Below are 22,896 nucleotides of genomic sequence, written 5' to 3'. Positions count from 1 at the left end.
AACATCAGGTCTACTTTTAAGCACCTTTTCAAATAATCTGAAAAATTTAATTAAACTGAAAACAGCCCTTGATAGAGCTCAGATAAATTCATTACTTCTTTCTTTTTCAGCCCATCATTATCAGTGAGATCTTTATTAAAAGTTGTTAAATTAATTTTTCAGTCATTTTGCTAAAGAACTAATTTAACTCCTTAATGTGTGCCACCATATTAGTTGCTTAAAACACTCAATTATGCTAAAAGTTGCTGAAAGACACTCTAATATTTAGAACTATAGAGGACTTCGACTCACATGCTGCATTCAGGTATGCAATGATTACATTCAAAGATTAAGACTTCTGATGGGACATGAATGAAAATAGTAGTATGTAACTGTATAGCCATAGTCAATATTCATGTGTAAGTTGTTTTGTAGATTGTGACAAATTTTTAATTCTAAACTGACTTCTCTGTCACTTAGAATGCTTAATTAGTGTATATGCTTTACACGTTTTACCACTAATATCTACACAGTATATAAACTAATCTCAACATAAGTCTGAGGTATATTTCAGGATGAAGATAGTCCTAGGAAAATGTCATATAATAAATAGCAAAATATAGCCTTTTGTTTTTTAAATATAAAAACAACATAAGCTCCCTATCTCCCAGCTGCCCTCACTTGCCCTATATGGAAAGTCTGATTCCTGAGACCAGCGCTAGTTCCCTAGTTGCTAACCACGTGACCATGAGTGAACAAATTGTTGGTCAGATGGAAAATCTTGACTGGTGACTTGACCACCCTGCTAAGCCAGGGACCACTCGAGAATATTATACTCAAGACTATTATTTAGTTCAGGACCTTAGTGCCAAGTTTCAATATTGAAATATTAACATTGGGTTGACTCCAAGGCCTGGTGGTTAAGACAGCAGATCTCACACGGCCAATAGCATAGTTTGAATCTCGGAACTGGTAGCTTGTAAAATTTGCCATATGCACATGAATGTGTGCCCAAAATCCTGATAGGAAGGATAGAAGAAAAGGGATGGTGGTATGATCATTCCCTATGGGAGGTGGCTTTCCCCCACCCCATGCATGCACAGGCATTCTGGCAGAAAAAAAAATAGTAAAATAAAAAACATTAAGAAGGAATATTAATATCTATAACATTAAACAGTTACTACTTTGTATACTTAAGTCCAATGTACAGTTAGGTACAATGTGCCTTTTCTTTTTCTGCTTCCTTCCTCTCAGGAATCTGCCTTGCATTCCATTCTTAGCAGTAATAGACAAGGGTCAACCAAGCCTACAAGAGCCAGCGTCCTGCAAATGACACAGCTTGCTCTGTTGACACACTCTTGGATTATTTCTCCAGTACCAAATCGGAAGCCAAGTGGTGTAATCACTTTCAACCTATTTCTGTGAGAAGGCAGATAGGCAGATTAATACCATTTTTTTTTTTCAGAGAAACTGTTATCTACTAGAACTTGAGTAAATGGGTTTATATTTCTCTGCCAGATACAAAGACAAATTTAAATCTTTTGTTGTCTTATTATTACTGCTCTTTTTTTTTTTCCTGAAGAAACTCTTGGGTTATCAGAAAAGTTATGATGCATTTTTGCATAGGAAAACATAGAAAAAATATGTCATGACTCTTCTGACAGCATAATGATAGGAAACTTTGCTGCGAAGGACATGTGAAAGATGGCAGTAAAACTCCATAGCTTATACTTGCTGCTAAGAGCAAGAAAATGTACACATTACTTAAAGTATGTTAACTCTTCCAACTAGTTTGTGATATTTTTAAGTTCTCTAAATGTATCTTGAAAAAATGAGACTGACCAAAAGAGGTTGCATTGGGATGGAATCTAATCACTTCCCAAGACACTGCATTTGTCATGGTCTATCTCTTCACCGGAAGTGCTTATCACATCAATTCACTTGGCCAGATCAAAGAAATTAAACTGAATCTGTGCCTTCCTGGAGATTTGTTGTAAGGGTTAATAGGTACTGAGTGCTTGCTGTGTGCGAAGCAGGTCTGAGCAGTCATTTGCAGCTGCCTGGACACTTTACAGTTAGTCTTCTTACCGCTTCTTAACCGCTTTACGTACATGACAACCTCTTGAGTCAGGCATTATTGTTATCCCCATGTTATAGATCGGGGGAATTAGGCCGAGCAAGGGCAGGAAACTGACCCTGGGTCACACAGTAATTGGAACTCAGATATTCTGGCTCCAGACCCCAAATGCTTAATTGGGTTGCTATTCTGTAGGAAAAAATTAGGTCCGTGTTAAGCTGGCATTTTGTTCGTTCATCAGCTAGCTTATTTTATTAATCAATTTTATCTTTCTTCCTGGGAACACTCTATAGGAATGTTTTTGTCTTCAGGTGCAAATAGGCACACACAGACTCTGGGAGAGTTAGAAGGGGGAGGAAGTCAGATTTGCCCCTCCCTAGAGGTAGGGATTTTAGAAGAAGGTGTGGAAGCAATAGTGGTGACCAGTAACCCCAATCCCTTGATTATAGCCATGACTCTGAAGGCTCTTTTCAAGAGAGTGACACTAAGAAAGTTTTCTAAACACAGAGCCTGCCTGGTGTTCTAATGCCATAGGCTTGTTACAGCTTTTGATGGGCTATATTGTCCCCAACCATTTCATTTATAAAAGAAGTCTTTTTTTTTTTTTTCCTGAAGGAAAAGGCTAAAGTGCTTCGCAAAGTTATGGACAATACATAATGCAAAAGACCTGCAAAAGTGGACAGAGGAATTGGAAATGGAAGGAATGCAGACTTCTCTTCCTGATTAAAATGAAGACTACATTTTTGGGACAAAACATGGAGAATTAAAAATACCAACTGTACAAAATAACTTCCCAGTCACAGCACATCTTTGTGTGACATGTGAGCATAAAATTAAGGTCGTGGTTATATTCCTGTTAGAAACAGAAAGTCTTTTTCAGGTTCCTACTGTTCAAAATATAAAGGATTTTGAATATTAAGACTTTCATTATGTAATTAGAAAATTTTTATGTAATTACATAAAATCAAGATCTTCTAAATAAAGCGTAAAGTGATAGAATGCAATTCATGAACTTTTGGAGAATGATATAAAAATTTAATTCACATTTTTATTTGTTTCAATTTATATATTTGGCAGTGGTATAAAGACAGGAATTCTTTCCATTTGAACTAGAATAATTTCGTAATACCACTAGCTTATTTTTCACGAACATAATATATTTTGATAAGAAATAGCATTATCAAGCTTTTAGAAACTAGAGTCCAGAAGGAATAAGGTTGTATGACATTCAAAAGGTTTAAATATTGTTACAATTTTAAGCAACTTAAAAGACTGTCAGATGAAATTATTTGTCATTCATTTAAGTAATAAATATTTAATGGATATTTGCTATAGACTGTGGTACATCCTGTTGCATTTCAGTGTTTTCATATATTTGGCATTTGTCCTTTTTCAGGTTTAATTATGGGACCAAGGTTGCTGCCCCTGCCAGAGCAGGGCACAGAGCTGAGCTTTGTTTGGGGCCTTCTCTTGACCAGCACAGCAGATGTATGCTCTGTGTGGTCGGGGCCTTAGAGCTCTGAAGATTCATTTCCTCCCTACAAGTTTAGAGCTCAACTGTGTCCCTGAGTTTTTTACAGCACTTACAATCTGGCTTGTCATATCCATGTGTTCTTTTTGTTTCTAAATATATGATCTTGTGCAAAGGCTTTCCATCCTATTTCCCACCCATTTATTATTCCTGCCCAACTAAATGTCTTTCCCACATTTGATGGGCACGTTTCTAATTCCTCTTCTTCTTTTTTAAAGTTTATTTCTTTTTTAGAGAAAGAAGCAGACAGAATCAGAGGCAGAGACAGAAAGAGACCGATAACCTTGACAGGGTATCACCACACTGCAAATTTCTCCCCAGGCTCCCAGCCAGCTAGGATCATAGGTACCACAGGTGCACCAGCACCTGTTCAGGTTGACCTTGGGTCTGAACTTGGGCCCCATGTGGCTTCAGTATCGCTCTGCCACAATAACACCATCTGGTTCCTTCTCGATTTTTATCTATAGTGGCCCCCATCAGTGACTCCAGACCAAGGAGTCAGTCCAGTGTCCTCAAGTTGATGAAAAGTGGTTCATTGCTTCACTTTAGAGTCACTTACACTTTTTAATTCACTGATTCTCAACCTTTCCAAAGTCAGGGTATGATGTAGTTTGATTGATTCCACCACTCTTCCAGAAGCATTAATGTATGAAGTGAAATTCTCAAACATGTCTCAAAATAGAGTTAATTGAAACACACTCTTTAACTTTTAAAAAGAACAAAATTGTTTCAATACTCTATATGACTATAAATGTTTTACATTCTTTCTACCAAGATTTCAAAGATAGTGCTTGTGTCAGACAGACCAGGAAGACATGAGAATGAATCCAGGAATGCCATTGTCATGCCAAAGGGAACCAGCAGTCATTGGGAATATCCGAGTGGAGTCACCGCTACCCATGGTTTGGTCTAGGCCAGTGTGTACATTCAAGCAGGTGAGGGCTCCAGGAATAGGGTGTCCCCGGCTGTGGCAGGACACAGTGTCTGGCAGCTGACAATAGGGAGCATTATCATTATAGGGGTAGATTCTCCAGCAGGAAGCAGGATATATATATATACACACCACATTTTATTTATTAGTTGAAGAAAATTTGAATTGTTTTTGGTTTTGACTGTTATGAGTTCTTCTGCTATGAATATTCATGTGTAGGTTTTTATTTGATGAAGCATAGTGAATTTTGTTTTTTCAGCTTCCCTCATAATTCTGATGTGCACTTAGATTCGTGACCCACTAGTCTCAAAGATTACAAATGACTAAATGATATTTGTAATTGTGTTGACAATCATTTGGTCTATCTCTTCTGTGCTTTATCTGTCACTCAGGACAGAGCATGGCACACTATAGACGCTACTAAATGCTTGTTCAAGTAGGAAAGAAAAAGCAGGGCCTGCTGTGACATCGTGGCTAAAGCAGTTGGATCCTTCATTGTTGACTGCATGGTTCAAGTCCTGGACCTGGTGGCTGGAAAAACATGCCAGGTATGTGTGCATGTGTGCCCAAAATCATGAAAAGAGGAAGAGATGAAGGAGAAAAGATTGTCGTGTTACCATTCCCTGTGTGTGTGGTGGGGGGGGGGATCTCTCTTTCTCTCTCTCTCTCTGTCTCTAGTGAGTACATGTGCCCTCTGGCAAATTAAAAATAGAAAAGAAAAACAAATCCATTTTAGGAACTCAGTGAAAAGATGCTTCTTTTTATAATCAATGCATCACTTCAGTAGGGATTCAAGATCCATCCAGAAGTGTGTTATATCTTAAAACAAGAAAAAAATTTTTTTTTCTTTTGACAGTGTGTCCAAGTTTGAAACTGTCGTCATGGTAGTGATGGTAATGGGCCTCTTGAAACGGTGCCCACTGCATGAATTTCAGAGTAAAGACTAGATTGAATCCAATGTGTTCTACAAATTAATGTTGACCTTTACTAAGTTCTGAGATCAATATTAATTACTGCTGTGCTGTGTAATTATAAAAGTGCTGTTTGATATTTCTCACTAAGGATATAGATGGAGGGAGACAGGGACTTGTAAAACACCATCTGTGGTTTCTAACTTCGCAGTTAAGGTCACTTCCTCTGTGGAACATTGTAGTTGGTATGTATGATTATTAAGTTTATTAACATCCAGGGACGTATTACAGTTGGGAGATATCTGTTCTGGTTTTCCTGGACTAGTCCTGGTCCACATTTGTTTTGCTGGTATATTTATTAAAACTCTCTTTAACTCAAAAGGGTCCTATTTTGTATGATAAATTATATGGTTACTCTGATTACAGCTGCTATTTTATGGGCACAGTCACTGATTTAAAGATCTTGAATGTCATTTTTAAAACCCATTTTTTTCTTACTCATTAGATGAAGGATTATTCCCCCCAAGACCTGCCAATTGTTTCTGCCTGTTCTTGATGAGGGCTTGGTGTTGTGGCATTTAGAAACCACAACTCTGCTAATTGGTATGTTAGGGCTTTGCTGCTTAATCCATCTTTGAGACTAAATCCCAAAGCCCGTTATCATCTGCCTTGTTTCCATGAAATCATGGCAAAGAATGTGCACCTGAATCACCATGCCCAAGGTCATTTGAGTTTTCTCTTCTGTTATCTTCTGGGAATTTTATAGCTTACATTTTACAGTTATCTATTTTGAGTTCATTTTTGTGAAGGGTATAAGGTCAGTATGTAATTTTTTTTCTTTTTTGGCATATGGTACTTGCACTTGTTGGAGAGAGCCAGAGACGGACAGAGAAAGGGAAAGTAAGAAATTACCTCCAACCCAAGGGAGGATGACCACACCACAATCCCTTCTTCTTCAGTCTCCCGAGATTTGGGTCAGGCACGCACACTTGCCCAGCATGATTTTTAAGCCATTGGGTTGTTGGGTCTGGGACTCAAACTACAGTTGGCCATGTGGGAATCCAGTACCTTAACTTCCACCTGCTGGTCCCTAAATTCTCTTCTTTTCTTTCCTTTTCTTTTCTTTCCTTTCCTTTTCTTTTCTTTTCCTTTCTTTTCTTTCTTTCTTTTTTATTTATTTAAGAGTGATTTTTGCTATAGGGAGCATGAGCTCACTGGAGGGACAGAGATAGAGACAGAAAGCAAGAAATCACCCTCCAGGGAAATGGCCACACCACAATCCCTTCTTCATTCTCTTCTCAGGATTTTAGACATTCATGTACGTGCACCTGGCATAAGTTTTAAGTTTCTGGGTCTGGGACTTGAACCACAGTCAACCATGTGGGACCCCAGTGATGCAAACATTACAAGTCTGCTGGTCCCTCCTAAATTATTTTTTGATAGATTATAATTTAGAGCAGTTTTAGGTTTTAGCAAAATTGAGCAGATAATAGACACCTTATTTTTAAACTGAGTATCCAAAGTGATCCCTATGCAGATAGTCAAAGAATTGAGTTTCTTTTTAAAGAATTATTTTATTTAACTTTATTTAATTATTTATTTATTTTAATTTGACCAGAGAGGGACAGAGTGAGAAAGAGAGAGAGAGAAAGTGAGAAAGCAAATCGCCAGGTCCAGGACTCAAACCACGGTCGGCCATGTGGGAACCCACCCTTAACCACTATGCCATCTGCCGGTCCCAAGAATTGAGTATACTTACCAATTAAGAATTGATAAGTATAGTTCTAAGGCCTTCAAATTCTTACTATCAAAAGAAGCAACTTCTGCAAATAATAACAGGCCTTTAATTTATTCAAACTCTGATTTTCTTATAACAAGAACATCAGGCAAAAGCAAATATTCCAGGTTGCATTTTTGTGTTATAAGATTTAGAAGAGCTGGAACCAGCAGATAGTGTAATGATTATGTTGCTGGACTCACATGTAGTCAGCCACAGTTCAAGTCCTGGACCCAGCAGCTAAAAACTCACGCTGGGTATGTGTGCATGCATGCCTAAGATCCCAAGAGGAGAATGGAGGAGAAGGGATTGCGGCATGGCCATCCCCCCTGGGTGTTATTTTTTGCTTTCTGTCTCTCTTGTCTCTCTGGCAAGTGCACATGCCCTATAGCAAAAATCTCTTTCTCAAAAAAAAAAAAAAACCAGTTTAGAAGAGTATAAAGAACATGCATGATGCCTCAAGCTGCTCACAAATGGGATTTTATATTTTGAATAATATTTGAATTAATATATAGCATTACCACAAAAGGAGATAATAAAATATTTTCAGGCACTAACTCTGCTTTATGACCTTGAGCATTACGATTTCCTAGGCATCAATAGTTTTGGGTATTAACATACCGGCTAGGTTTCAAAAATGTTCTTTCACTGGAGGCACAAAAACATGATGGACTTAGAAAGAGTTGCTGGTGAACTCAGGAATTAACTTACACTTTATAAGCAACAAAGATGTGTGTGGAAATGAATGCAGAGCATTGGCAGGTTTAACCAATACCACAATGTTAAGTGCTCTTAGAACTATCATTCCTATCTCAGATAGACACCGTAAAATGAAATTTGGGGGGGGGGGAGGTTACTGAACTAATTTTCTCTTACACAGAGAAAATGGAATTCTATATTTATAGGAAAGAACAAGTTGAAACTAGTAACTTTGCTGTAGAAGTAACTACCAGAGACGTCAAGGTGTCTGATTTTAAATGTAAAGCATACACTTCTAAGTGGCAGGTGAAAGTAGGTAGTGGACTGTAAGACACCTAGTTATATGCAGGCAGTTTGCAACCAGCTTTAAAACAGAAGAGAAGGGGACCAGCAGTTGGAATAGTGAATGGCTACGTCGCTGGACTTCCATGTAGTCGACCACTGTTCGGACCCAGTGGCTTAAACTCACGCTGGGCGCGTGTGCGTGTGTGCCCACAATCCCGAGAAGAGAATGGAGGAGAAGGGATTGCAGCGTGGCCATCCCCCCTGGGGAGTGATTTCTCGCTTTCTGTCTCTCTCTCTGTCTTTCTGGCAAGCACACGTACCCTATAGCAGAAAAACTCTTAAAACACACACACACACACACACACACACACACACACACATACATACACACACACACACACGCAAGAAAAGTGTTATACAAATGTCCAACCATGGTTAGGACCTTGTTAAACTAAACGGATTCCTTAAGAATGGCAATTTTTTTCTTTATCGATGATAGTGTATGTTCACATGCACGTGAGAGTATATGCGTGAGAGAGATTCGAACACCCTCCACAGGGTCTGGGTGTGCTGCTGTCCCCCTTCTCCAGTCCTTCAGTGCATCGGATCTGGGACATTCACACAAATGCCTGTGTGTTTCTGACTGACCAGACTGGGCATTTTAACCACGGTTGCCCTGTGTGAAACAGCCTACCCTGAGTAGCACTTCACCACTGTACCATGAATCCACCCCCAGAATGGCAGTGTGTCATAAGTTCATTGATCTGTGTTTAAATGAATAATTGCAACGTGATATTTTTTGAGTTACAAGAACAGAAAGACACTAGCGGATACTTTGCAGAGAAAAACAGGACCAGCAGCTGAATCCAGGCTCATGGAAGAAAGGTGGAATTATTTTCGCCCTACAGCGTAGCTGTTTGTGTTTGTCACCGCTCAGCAGCAGGCTGCTGCTCCCTACTCCTGTTTCTCCCTAGGCGACTGGCCCACTCTTACAGTGAATAGCCTCCTTCTGTCTTGATTCTTGCTGCCCTGACACTGCCTGACTTTCTGCTCAGCTTCCTGTCTGTTCTCCGGCCTTCTGGGTTCCTACTTCTTTCTTTGGCTTGTATTTACTGCCCTCTTTCCAGGTGGCTCTATTCCTCCCCCCACTACCAGTGTCTTACCAACGACTCAGCTGTTTAAGGAGGAGCCTGGTTGGTGCTGGTAGACTTGGTTGTTCTGTTGGGTGATTTTTGCTTTGGGCCACCTCATGGGCAGCTGACTACCTGGAGAGTAGCAGCCCTCAGATCGGGCAGCCATTCGGCTTAGTCAGCACTGTACTGGAAGGTACTCTGAGCTGGACAGCCACTCTGAGCTTCAGGACGAGAGATTGATCTTTGATCAAAGTGCCAGAGGCTTGCTTAAGAAATGTGAATATACTGGGGACTCAGCCTCCTAGAATCAAAGAACGTCACTGGCTCAGCCTTGGTGGAGGAGTATGTCTGGACTAGGGAAATACCTGGATTCTAAAATGTTTTATCGTCCATTTGTAGATTCTCCAACACATTAAAATTGAGAGGGAGATTTTAGCTTGTATAAGTATGAAAACTTCTGATTGACATAAAGAAATATAACAAATATTTTCTATCACCATACTATAATATGGCAGTATATTTCATGTAATACGAAATGTTAATATATCCATGAGCAATTAAAGTCTTCAGTCATCGGTCCACAATTAACATTGAAACATATGTGTAGGATGATACAGAAATATAAAACGAAATGGATAAACTTTCTACAATTCTTGGAGACTGGAATAAGACTAGATACTATTAGGAGTCAGCATATATGTGCTTGCCAGAGAGAGAAGGAAAGAGAGAATAAGAAAGCATCCCCCAATGGGGCATGGTCACGCCATGATCCTTTTTCCTCCATTTCTCAGTTCAGTCAGGGTTTGGGACATGCATGCACAAAATAATGAGTCCCGGTGTTTTTCAAGCTCCTGAGGCTAGGACACAAACAGTGGTCAGCCGTGTAGGATCTGCCTCTCTACGCACAGGGCTTAGCACTACTGTGCTACAGGCCAACCCTCTCCTTGAGCCTCTGACTAATTGTTAATAAAATAGAATGTACCCGGTGACATAGGTGTGCCCCTGGGTTGGTGCTCATATACCTCTTAGGTGGGGGGAAGGTTAGAGACCTGATCAAGTCTGGACTATCACATTTTATGACGTCTGTGCCTGTGGCCTTGTGAAACGATGTTTAAAATGTCCTGGTAACCAAATGTATGCACCCCTTTTTCCTGTACTTCCCTGTACTCCTCTTTCTTAGTGAGTAACTCCTAACTGACTGCAAGCTGTCCTTTGTTCCTGTCTGTACTCATCCCCTCTCACATGCCTTCTACCTCTCCTCTGTCTTCATACTAGGTGTCCTAAATCTGTGATGTTTACTCATCTAAGGTAACTTTTCCCTGGCTTTGCAATGACCCTGAACTTACCGAGCAATTCAAAGCTTTGGGATAAAAAGGGGGCTCTGTAGTTCAATCACTGAATTGGCCGCATTGGGGTGTATGTGTGTCTTAGTCAGTGAGTTTCGTTTTACTAAGAGGAGAATCCAAAGGAGAGTCAGTGGGGGGCAACATTTTTCACAACATCTAGTTTTTTTCTTAAAGAAATGTTTTATTTAATTTTATTTATTATTTTTTAATTTGGTCAGAGATACTGAGAGGGAAAATGAGAAAGCAGGCAACCAGGTCCAGGACTCAAACAAACCATGGTCAGCCATGTGGGAGTCCAGCGCCTTAACCACCACGCCACCTGCCAGACCCCATGACATCTAGTCTTAACGTAGTATTTAATACATGAGGGCCACTTTCCTTGGTTTTCATTTGCTTGGTGTATCTGTGCTATTTCTTTTGTTAATCCTGATGATTTAGGTATGTCTCCTGAAGACAGTAGATAGTTTTGCTGTAATAGGCGAGTTTATCCCTTATACATGAGCTGATAGAACTCATGCCGTTATTCTTCTGAATCTTATTGCTTTCCTTCTTTTACATATCTTTGTGGAGTTTTGTTTTGGTTTGGGTTTTCTATGTAGTTCCTTTTAGCTCCACCCATTATCCCACTAATTAATGGAATTGCCTTTATAACTAGAATAATAGTATGTTTATAGTGCAATTTAACTCGGACTTTTATTTATCTACCTATTTATTTAGCCAAAGGGCATATGCACCAAACGGGCTTCACTGACATTTACAAAACATTTAGTTCAGCAGATGAAGAATACACACTCAGCACATTGGAGCATCTCCAGGAGGAGACTGTATTTAAGGCCACACACAAGCAGAAAGTATTCAGTGCCTGTTCTCTCACATCCTCTCCCCCAACCCCCTCCCTCTCCTTTGCCTTCTTCGTTGTTGTCATATTCTAGATTTCTCCCTATTATTATTCAATTCTTGTTCTTTATTTTTAAACATTGTTTCACTTTTTTCAAAAATTTATAACAATTATAACATTTTAAAATCCGTATCAGCTACCATTTCTGACCACAATAGATCAAAATAGAAATTGCTGGGTCATGGAAAAGTCATGACACATTTTTGCATAGAAAAACATAGAAAAATATATCATGACTTTTCCAACAATCCAAGAGTAACAAGATGGACTTTGGAAACTGTATAAATACATGGGATTAAACAACATGCTCCTGGATCTCTGGGCCAATGAAGGAATTAAGTAGGAAATTTTAGATTTTAAAGATTTCTCAAAACAAATGAAAATCAAAAGGCAACACAGGGAAAGCTACGGGATACAGCAAACACCACAGTAAGAAGGACATTTAAAGCAATAAATGCTTATGTCTAAGAAGTACAAAGATTTCAGATAACCTAACAATGCACTTCAAGGAGCTAGAGAAACAAGCACACAGCACACTTAAAATTAGTAGAAGGAGGGGCTGGCAGGTGCATGTCCAATGGCAGTTCAAGTCCCGAACCTGGTGGCTTTCTTTCTCTCTGTGTGTGTCTCTCTCTGGTCAAACTGAAGAAGAAGAATAATACATAATATCAAACAAATAATTCTTTAATTTTTTTAAAAATTAGAAGGAAAGAAATAGTAAAGATGACAACAGAAATAAATGACACAAAAATACCAAAAAAGTTTAAATTTTTATTTTTTTAAATAAAACGATACAGAAAAAATATCTAGTGCCTGTTCTCTCACATGACCTCCCCCTCCCTCCATCTCATTTGCCTCCTTTATTGTTGTTGTATTCTGGATTTCTTCCTATTATCATTCAAGTCTTGTGTTTTATTTTTAAACATTAGCTTTTTTTTTTTTCAAAAATTTATAACAACGATAACCTGTTTGGTGTCTACTGCCACTTATTTTCATAGTTATTTCTGTGTTTAACTAAAAATGATGCTTATCTCCAGTTTTTCTATACCGAGACTTTCCTGGAGCAGCCCGGCAGTGGTGCAGTAGTAACATCTGGACCTGTGTTGGAAAGGGCAGGTTTGCATCCCACTGGGCACAGCTGCATGTACACCTGTGATCTGGATGCCTGAGAATGAGTGTGGGTCATGGTGTGAAGCCCCCTTTGGGGTGTTTGTGTCTTTCTCTAATGTCTTGCTCTCTATCTTCCCCTCTCATGGAATACATAAACTTTAAAAATGTAAGCATCTTTCATAACGTTTATTAGAATGCACCAGCTTAGTTGGCATACATCTTCAGCCATATTTTATAGAAAAGGATTCCCAGTTGCTGTATTTCTTGATTTTTTTTTTCCTAGACCACAGATTATTTTTAACAGTCATCATGCCATGAATTCATAGGGAGTAAGTTCCAGTAGCTCAGGCTCCTTTCTATTGGTTCTCACAGAGTGTGCTTCTCTGGGTGGAGCAGGCTGGCGCTTTAGTTGAACCCAGGTACCTTTCTCTTTGGCTTCTTTCTTTTTCTGGTCATTTCCCTTTACACGTTTTAGGAAGCTATCTCTGCTCTTAGAATATTTAATATGCTCAATACCCACATTAATTCTCTTGGCAAGAATCTTGCCCTTAACTTCTTTGTTCACAACAATGCCAACAGCATGCTGGGTAACATTGTAGACTCTAACAGTTTTGCCATGAACATTTGTGGGGCATTCCTTTTTGAACAGTACCCATTCCCTTGATGTTTACAACATCACCTTTCTTGTAGATTTGCATGTATGTTGCCAAAGGAACAACTCCATGTTTTCTAAAAGGCTTCCAGAACATGTAAGGCCTAGAGAACATAGTCGGGGGCCTCTCCTCTTTCCCTTTGTGTTCGTCATTTTGGTGAGTTACTGGAAGATGGCGGTTCCTGCCAAAAGGACCTGTAGTTCTTGAATTCTTGCATAGAGGCACTTGGCTTTCTTCGCCACACATGCATACACGAGAGTGTGGCTCTTTAGTCCCACTCAAGCGTTATGATCCAGCGTGCATCGCCTTGTGGCCTCTAATGTTGCTGAGGAGAAATGTGAGGTCGATCGGATTTATTTTCCTTTATGATCACATTTTTCCTATGTATAGATGTTCTTTGTCCTTAAAGTTCCATGATTAACCAGAATTTGTTTTGTTTTGTTTATTCTTTTTTTACAATAAACAACTAAAGTGCATTTATCTAGGATGTGTCACAAGGGTTCAAACAGGGGCTTAATTTAAAAAACAGAAACAAAACAAAAATAATAACACAGCTCAAGATGCACAGTCCTAGGGAACCAGCAGTTAGCATAATGGCTATGTCAAGATGCACAGTCCTAGGGAACCAGCAGTTAGCGTAATGGCTATGTCGCTGGACTCCCATGTAGTCAACCGCAGTTCGCGTCCTGGACCCAGTGGCTTAAAACTCACGCCGGGCGCTTGTGCGTGCGTGCCCAAGTTCCCGAGAGGAGAATGGAGGAGAAGGGATTGCGGCGTGACCATCCCCTCTGGGGGGTGATTTCTCGCTTTCTATCTCTCTGTCTCTCTCTGTCTGTCTGGCGAGGGCACGCACCCTATATCGAAAACCTCTCAAAAAAAAAAAAAAAAAAGGTGCACAGTCCTACACAGAAATCAAGGAAAAGTCCTATAATCTGAGGAAAAAATAAAAAGAAGACACAAGGACCAGCAAGTGGCATGATGGTTAAGATGCTGGACTCCCACATAGTCAACTGTGGTTTGAGTCTCATACCCCACAGCTTTCTCTCTCTCTCTCTCCCGTACATGTGCCCTGTAGCAAATTTAAAAATAATAATGATGAGTAAATAATTATTGGGGTAATTAAAAAAAAAAAAGACACAAGGAGAGGCTGGACAGCCTGGTCGGGCAACTGATCAGAGATCTGCTTTGAATGGGTTTCTTGCAGGTTCATCTTCAAGGCTGTGGGTTGTCCCAGAGCTCTGCAGCATGTGCGTTCACAGGGCTATCAATGCTGGGTTCTCCCAGCAGTCTCTGGATGGTGAGCAGGATGGCACTGAGTGGTACAGAACAGCCCACTTGGCTTCCAGGATTTCCAGGTGGGTTTGCCCCAGGCATCTGCGTTGGGTGGTGGCAGGGAGTGCCTTCACTGGGGGATTGTAAGGGTAGCCCTTGGAGAACTCTAGGAAAATCTTGTACCTCAAGTCTTCATGAACTATGCTAGCTGCCGCATAGATGGTTCCTACCCATCTGTAAATGTTGTCTGGGGCTGGCAGGTGGCACAGAGGTTAAGGAACTGAATCGCACACATGACCAACTACCCAGTTCAAGTCCCAGACCTGGTGGCTTAAAAAATCACACCAAGTGCATGTGCATACATGCCCAAGGTCCAGAGAGCAGAATGGAGGAGAAGGGATTGCAGCGTGGTCACCTTCCTGGGGTGGGCGGGGTGATTTCTCACTTTCCCTCACTCTCTCTGTCTCTGGCAAGTGCACACACTCTATAAGCAAAATCTAAAATAGATAGATAGACAACTAGCTAGCTGTCAATGATCTATAGATAGTTATCTGGTTTAGGGAAGGCAGAAATGCCTTTGGCCCCAGACATCATGAGGATTATCCACTCTTGTTGTAGCCTCTTGCCCACAGACCCTGGCACTATCCTGCGGGGCTTAGCTCCTTTAAGGGCAGCAGCGACACTGGCGGCCACTGGGTCATGGTTTGAGGAGGCCATCTGGGCAGCGCTGGTAGGAATACAGGAACTCAGAATGTGACTGACTGTGACTTTAGAGCTGTGGCCACCACCCACGTTTGAGCTCCAGAATTTCTGCCTTTATACTTTTTTTACAAAAGAATTTTCTAATTTTATTCTATTTATTATTAACATTTTATTTTAAAAATTCCTACAGGGGACTCACTGTAGAGAAACACAGAGAGAGAGGGAACGTGAGAAAGCAAGCTACTAGATCCAGGACTCGAACCACAGTCAACCATGTGGGAGTCCAGTGCCTTAGCCACCGCGCCACATGTTGATGTTCTGTTTCTATTCTTGAAATATGGTGAGCACTTCATCCTGCTTATTCTAGCTTTCTTTTCAAACAATTTTTTTTCTACTATCTATTTGAGCAGATTTTTTTAATTGTTATTATTTTTTTTTAGAAACCTGTTACCCATGTTGACCCTGTTTGAACTCTGTGTGGCCCTGTTTTAGTCATTTCATCTCTGTCTCCTCAGTCATCAAATTCTTTTTTTTTTTTGGAGAGATTTTTGCTATAGGGCGCGTGCGCTCGCCAGACAGACAGAGAGAGACATAGAGACAGAAAGCGAGAAATCACCCCCAGGGGGGATGGTCATGCTGCAATCCCTTTTCCTCCATTCTCCTCTCGGGATCTTGGGCACGCACGCACGCGCGCCCGGCATGAGTTTTAAGCCACCGGGTCCAGGACGCGAACCGCGGTCAACTACGTGGGAGTCCAGCGACATAGCCATTACGCTAACTGCTGGTTCCCAGTCATCAAATTCTTATCCTCCACTGCTGGCCTCCTCTCTTTCTGTTTGTTCTCTTTGGATCCTAAGATAGCACAGAGCATATTTTTCCTCTAAAAGTTTAAGTTTTCAGGAAGAATTCTTCATTTCTTTTTCATACTACAGCCCTTTTGTAATGATAGAAATTACTTGTGCATAGGTCACATACCATTGTTTTTCTGTCCTATCTTTAAATGGAGAGAGTTCTATATAGACCTGATATTTGCCCGGTGTAGTAAAACTAAGTATTAACTCTCCTGCCTTTTTCCTCATGTTTTCAACTTGTGATCTTTGTGCAATTCAGTTAATTCAGTTTCTTTCAGAGAAGTGAGGATGGGACCAGTGACCTTGCAGGAAATCAGCCAACCTGCTTCCTGTATGACTTCTCCCAGCACCTGGTCCCCATGTTTATCTCCCAGCACTGGGGTATGTCTAGTCTGGGGTGAGGAGGAGAGCAGTGGCCAACCCCAGGTGTATCAAGCCCACCTCTTTTCAAACTGCAGGACACTGTGAGATTCTGAGGCTCAGAGGCCATTAGTTTAAAGGGTGGGGTCTCGGGACCGTCCCAGCCTTTGTGGCACAGAAGACAGGACGTCACTGCACACTATGGAGGGAACATGGGCGGCCTGGGTCTGGGTCTCAGGCCGACCTGAACACTCCAGGCACACCCGTGTGTGCTTGTGATCCTGTTGACCAGAAGGCTGGAGGAAGGCCACACATGGCAAGCCCTTGTCACGGGGAGCTATCTCTGGGCTGCTTTCTCCCCCTCATGAAAGAAAGAAACTTAAAAAAAAAATTCAGTCTTACATATCTCCATTTTTAGTCTTCTTTTCACCACAGCAAGCTTGTTCCTTGTGTTCCTCACCACCTGGCCTTCCTCCCAGTTAGGAAGCCAGATACGGGGAAGTAAAAATGGCAAGGCCAACAGATAGCCACACATACTGTACAGCTCTGTGTACATCAAGTGTAGACAGAAGCAAAAACCAATCTATGCTATTCAAAGGACTCTGGTGAAGGAAGAAGGAAGCCTTCTGTAGCCTCCTGTGGTGAAGGAAATACTGTTCTTAGGTGACGTTAGTTACATAGGTATGCCCACTTCATAGGCTTCTGTACAGTGTTGTACTTCAGTAAGATTTTGTCTTGTTTTAAAGCCATGCTGGGCGCCAGGTGGTGGCACAGTGGTAACATGCAAGGGGCCCACTGGGGTCTGGGTTCATATCCCAGGACCTCAGCATGCGGAGTGTGAGCGCACATGCCTGTGATTTGGGCTGGCTGGGATGGATGGATAGCCACATGGAGACCTTGTTGGAGGTGTCTCTTCCTTCTGTCTCTGTCTCTGTTTCTCTCTCTCTGTCTTGTTTTCTCATGAAAGAAAGGAAGGGAGGGAGGGAGAGAAAAAGAAAAGAAAAGGAAAGAAAAAGGCGGGGGTGGGGGGACTTGCTAAGGCCCAGCCTGTGGCCTTGTGGTTAAGGCAGCTGGATCTCACATGGCCAACCATGCAGTTCAAGTTCCAGATCCAGAGGCTTGAAAAACACGCCAGGTGCATGTTTGTGCATGCCTAGAATCCTGACAGGATGGAGAATTAGGGAGAAGGGATTGTGTCATGACCATGCACCATGGGGCGCTTTCTCAATTTTCCTTCTCTCTCTTTTCTGAAGCATGTAGGCCCTCTGACAAATTAAAAAACTGCGGCCTCTGTAAAAATAAAAAAAAAAAAAAAAAAAAAAAAAAAAAGCCAAAAACCCATCCCTCAAACCTGCATCACTTACAAACAGGATATGAAAGTGGGTACTTACCAGCCCTGCTGGGTTTATCTGTGTTCCCTGTTAAATAAGTAAATAGAAATAAATCTACCATCTATAACCATATCCAGCACAAGGCTTATTGAAAAGTTCACCATACCCTCTCTTTTCCACCATACACCCATTTCCTGCCGAAGATGAGACTAGATGTGCATCACCTCTCAGCATCATACTTCATTTTATTTGTAATCATGTTACATCGTATATGACAAACATTTTTCATAGTGTATTCAATCGAATTTTGGCTGCCCCGATTTCACTATAGATATTCTCAGTTTTTATTATTTTTAGGATTCCAAGGGGTAGAAATGGAGTGATGTATTTTAGGTTCTTCCCATGTTTCTTAGAAGATGTGTCTTTTTAGGGTCAGCAGAGAGTGTAGCAGCTATGTCACTAGACTCCCACGTGGTCGACCACAGTTCAAGTCCTGGACCTGGAGGCTTCAAAATCACACCAGGTGCAGATATGTGCATAGCCAAGATGCCAGGAAGAAAAGAGAAGGGATTGCAGCGCAGCCGTTCCCCCCACCCCCTGTCCCAGGGGGCGATTTCTCATTTTCCCTCACACTGTCTCTGTTTCCTCCCTACCCACTGCCCCACAAGCTCAAGCGTTCTAAGGCAAAAAAGGCTTTAAAAAAAATGTGGTTTTTTTTTTTTCTATTTTCCTTTTTTTATAATTGCCAGAGGCACATGTGCTTGCCGGAGAGACAGAAAGGGACGGGGGCAGGATAAAGCACCTCATAGTGAACCATGGTCACACTGCGAACCCTTTCCTTCTGCTTCTCCATCCTATTGGGATTCAGGGCACCACACATACACTTAACATGTTTTTCAAGTCTCCCGGGCCGGGATTCAAGCTATAGTCAGCCATGTGGGATCCAGCTTCCATAACTGCTAGGCCAAGAGGCCAGCCCTTCTATTGGGTTGTCAGGGAAGTCATGACACATTTTTGCATAGAAAAACATAGAAAGATACGTCATGACTTTTCTTTTTTTTAGAGTTATCTGTTGAACTTTGTTATTATTATTATTATTTAATTTGACCAGAAAGAGACAGAGGGAAATTGAGAAAGCAAGCCACCTGGTCCAGGACTTAAACAGTGGTTGGCCATGTGAGAGTCCAGTGCCTTAACCATGCCACCTGCCAGCCCCAGTCATGACTTTTCTAATGACCTAATAACCTAGTATTTTCCATTTAAAAACGATATATAATGAGGACCAGCAGTTGACTTAATGCCTATGTCACTGGACTCCCATGTAGTTGACTGCGGTTCGAGTCCCGGACCCAGTGGCTTAAAATCAGGCTGAGTGTGTGTGGTGTGTGTGCCCAGATCCTGAGAGGAGAGTGGAAGAGAAGGAATTGTAGCATGGCCATCCCTCCCAGGGGATGATTTCTCGCTTTCTGTCTCTCTGTCTTTCTGGCAAGCACACGTGCCCTACAGCAAAAACCTTTCCAAAGGGAAAAATAAATTATATATATTGGGTATAATTTGGATCCTAAACCTAATCTTAGCCATCCTTTTTGGATTCATTTAATTTAATTTTTTTTATTTTTATTTTTTTATTCTTTTTTGGAGAGGTTTTCACTATAGGGCGCGTGCGCTCGCCGGACAGACAGAGACAGAGAGACAGAAAGCGAGAAATCACCCTCCAGGGGGGATGGCCACTCCACAGTCCCTTCTCCTCCATTCTCCTCTTGGGATCTTGGGCACGCATGCACATGCACCCAGCGTGAGTTTAAGCCACCGGGTCCAGGATGCGAACCACTATCAACTACATGGGAGTCCAGCGACATAGCCATTATGCTAACTGCTGGTCCCCATTTAATTTATTTTTCATTTTACTTATTTTTTAGAGAGTTTTTTGCTTTACGGTGTATGTGCTTGCCAGAGACCCAGAGAGAGAGAAAGAAATCATATCCCCAGGGAGGATAGCCATGCTGCAGTCCCTTCTCTCCCATTTTCCTCACAGGATTTTGGGCACATATGCACATGTGCTCAGCCTGAGTTACAAACCACCGGGTCCAGGACTCGAACTGCAGTCAGCCTCTTAGAGTGTAGTGCCCCAACTACTGTGCCATCTGCTGACCCTGGATTCAGTCCATTTTAAAAAATAGAAATTGGGGGCCAACTGCTGACATGGTGATTAAGGTGCTGGATTTTCACATGGCCAACCATTATTCAAGTCCTTGACCCAGTGGCTTAAAAAATCACTATTGTGTAGGACCAACAGATGGCATAATGGTTACATCACTGGACTCCCACGTAGTCACTGCAGTTCAAGTCCCTGACCCGGTGGCTCAAACTCACATTGGGCACATATGTGTGTATGCCCAAGATCCTGAGAGGAGAATAGAGAAGGGATTGCAGTGTGACCATCCCCATGGGGAGTGATTCCTCGCTTTCTGTCTCTCTGTCTGTTTCTCTGTCTTTCCAGCAGTCGTACATGCCTCATAGCAAAATTTTCTCCTTGGGACCAGCAGTTGGTGTAATGGCTATGTCCCTGGACTCCCATGTGGTTGACTGTGGTTCGAGTCCCAGAACCAGTGGCTTAAACTCACACCAGGCGCGTGTGCGCGTGGGCCCAAGATACCGAGAGGAGAGTGGAGGAGAAGAGATTGCGGCATGGCCATTCCCCCTGGGAGGTGATTTCTTACTTTCTGTCTCTCTGTCTCTCTCTGTATTTCTGGTCAGTGCACACAACCTATGGCAAAAACCTCTCCAAAATTTTAAAAGAAAAAAAAAATCCCCCTTTAAAAAAAGCCACAGCTATGCATGTGTGTGCATGCCCAGGATCCCAAGAGGAGAAGGAATTGCAGCGTGGCCATTGCCTTTTGGTAGGGGGTTGGGGTGGGAAGGTGATTTCTCACTTTCCTTCTCTCTCTGTCTCTCTCTGGTGAGCACCCTATGGCAAAAACCTAAAAAAATAAGTAAATAAAAAGTCAGTCACTATCCCTCATGGTGAATTCTTTAAGTAGATACTGAACACACATAGTTTCAGGAAGCTATAAGGTATGTTTCAAGGACGGCTGCTGTTTCATTATTCCTTCTGGAAAATCCCTTGGTAGCTGCAGCTTGCCTGTTGGAGTGATACACAGAACTGTCTCTTTGTGTAAAACACAGTATGCAATTCATTACCGTGGTTTTGTCCATTTTCGATAGTTTTGTTAGCTCCAAGGTATACTTGTGAAGGTTGACACTCAGTGGTAAGGAAATCTTAACACTGTTTTAGAAGCTCACAGTCTGTACTGATCAAAATGGATTTGCCAGTGCTCTATTATATTATAATTATTGCAACAATAATACTATTTATACTAAGTCAAGACTATGAAATCTACTTATAATATTAATATCAGCAGTGTTAAGATAAATGATAAAGCCTGCTTATATTTCCAACTATTCCATTTCCCTGGCTGTGGAATAATATCAAGACACTTACAAAGAATTAAAAAGAAGTTTAGACTTTAACGTAGAATTTTAGTTAAGGTGGAGTGGGACAACTGGTGGCGTGGTGGTAAAGGTGGCTGGATCCCACAAGAGTGACTACATGGTTCAAGTCCTGGACTCAGTGGCTTGGGAAATGTGCCAGGTGTGTGCATGCATTGCCCAAATTCCTAGAGGAGAATGGAGGAGAAGGGATCACCATGTGGTTGTACCACTGTGCTTTCTCAGTTTCCCCTTCTCTCTGGTGAGTGCACGTACCCTAGAGCAAATTTTAAAAAAAGGAGTAACCACACACCCTTTTATCTTTCCCAGTGATAACAACCAAAATTCCTGCAAAGAAAACATAAAACTAGGATTTTGAAAAGCAAACAATAGCAGGCAGGTTGTGAAGGGAAATGAAAATTTGAAGTATGATTCATATACAGTGAGGCCCTTGATCTCTACCAGCAGAGATGAGTAAAATTGCCTTTTTGTTTCTTTTCTACTTTTTTTTTTTAAGTTTATTTCTTTTGAAAGAGAGAGAGAAATCACCCCCAACAGGATCTTACTGCCATAATCCACTGCTTCCATCAGCCAGCCCAGGGTCACAGGCCAACTTGTGCCTGGTTGTACTCAGGGAGGCCTCCTGGTTTGAACCAGGAACCATCCCATATGGGATTGCCTTACAGAATGGCACTTTTTACCCTTGAGCCATTGTCTGGCCCACTTTCTGGTCTAGACTATGGCAGAACTGTACAGTGGGCAGAGACAGAAAAAGCTCTAAAAGTAACCCTCTTGTCACAGGACCGGGAAGGGAGACTTCCGGTAGGATGGTATATTTGAGGAAGTCTTCTGGGTTCTTCCCTCCCAGCCCTGTCCCAGGTCAAACCTCCATCCTGTCGCTTCACTCCTGCGGTGACAGAGGTGGCGGCTGCAGGGACCACAGCAGAGGATGGGCACCTGAGGTAGGGGGCATTCCTTCTCAATAGACTTAGAAGGAAAAAAATTCTGACACATTCTACAACATGGACAACTGTTTAAGACACTATGCTAAATGAAGTAAGCCAGTCACAAAAAAGCAAATATTGTATGATTTCATTTATACAAGTTACCCAGAGCAGTCAAATTCAGAGACAGGCAGGAAGTAGAATGATGGCTGGGGTTGGGGGAACAGGGAGGATGGGAATTTGTGTTCTCTGGGTTCCAAGCTTCAGATTGGGACTGTGAAGAGTTTTGGTGATGTTTGCACAGCAATGTGAATATGCTTAATGCCCCTCAACTAAATATTGGGTTTGTCAGAAAAGTCATGTTTCATTTTTGCATAGAAAAACATGGGAAAAGTATTTCATGACTTTTCCAACAACCCAGTTCTTAAAAATGGTTAAATAGTAAATTTGATGTTGTTTATTTTGCCACAATTTTTAAAAATTAATTATTTATTTAACTTTATTATTATTACATTATTATTTAATTAATCAGATAATGAGGGAGAGGAAGTGGGATAGGAAGCTGCCAGGTCTGGGACTCGAACCAGAGTTGGCCATGTGAGAGTCCAGCACCTCAA

At 41.5% G+C, this 22,896-nt stretch overlaps 1 protein-coding gene and 1 pseudogene across 1 annotated transcript in view; one reads left to right on the top strand and one right to left on the bottom strand.

Annotated features, from left to right (window-relative positions):
* Window positions 1-2,936, top strand: part of MSH3 (mutS homolog 3) — a gene marked incomplete in the record, with an annotated part of 248,405 nt that extends 245,469 nt beyond the window's left edge. The window contains 1 exon segment of the mRNA XM_014585921.2: window positions 2,672-2,936. Coding sequence (XP_014441407.1) covers window positions 2,672-2,783 — 112 coding nt within the window.
* A 10,555-nt stretch (window positions 2,937-13,491) lies between these two features.
* On the bottom strand, window positions 13,492-15,319 carry LOC102501468 (ubiquitin-conjugating enzyme E2 C pseudogene; annotated as a pseudogene).
* Between the last annotated feature and the right edge of the window lie 7,577 nt (window positions 15,320-22,896).

The sequence above is a fragment of the Tupaia chinensis genome, unplaced genomic scaffold, assembly GCF_000334495.1.
Source record: "Tupaia chinensis unplaced genomic scaffold, TupChi_1.0 Scaffold000099_1, whole genome shotgun sequence".
NCBI lineage: Eukaryota > Metazoa > Chordata > Mammalia > Scandentia > Tupaiidae > Tupaia > Tupaia belangeri.
Note: the sequence above shows the minus strand (reverse complement) of the source record. Positions and strands in the feature narration are given on the sequence as shown.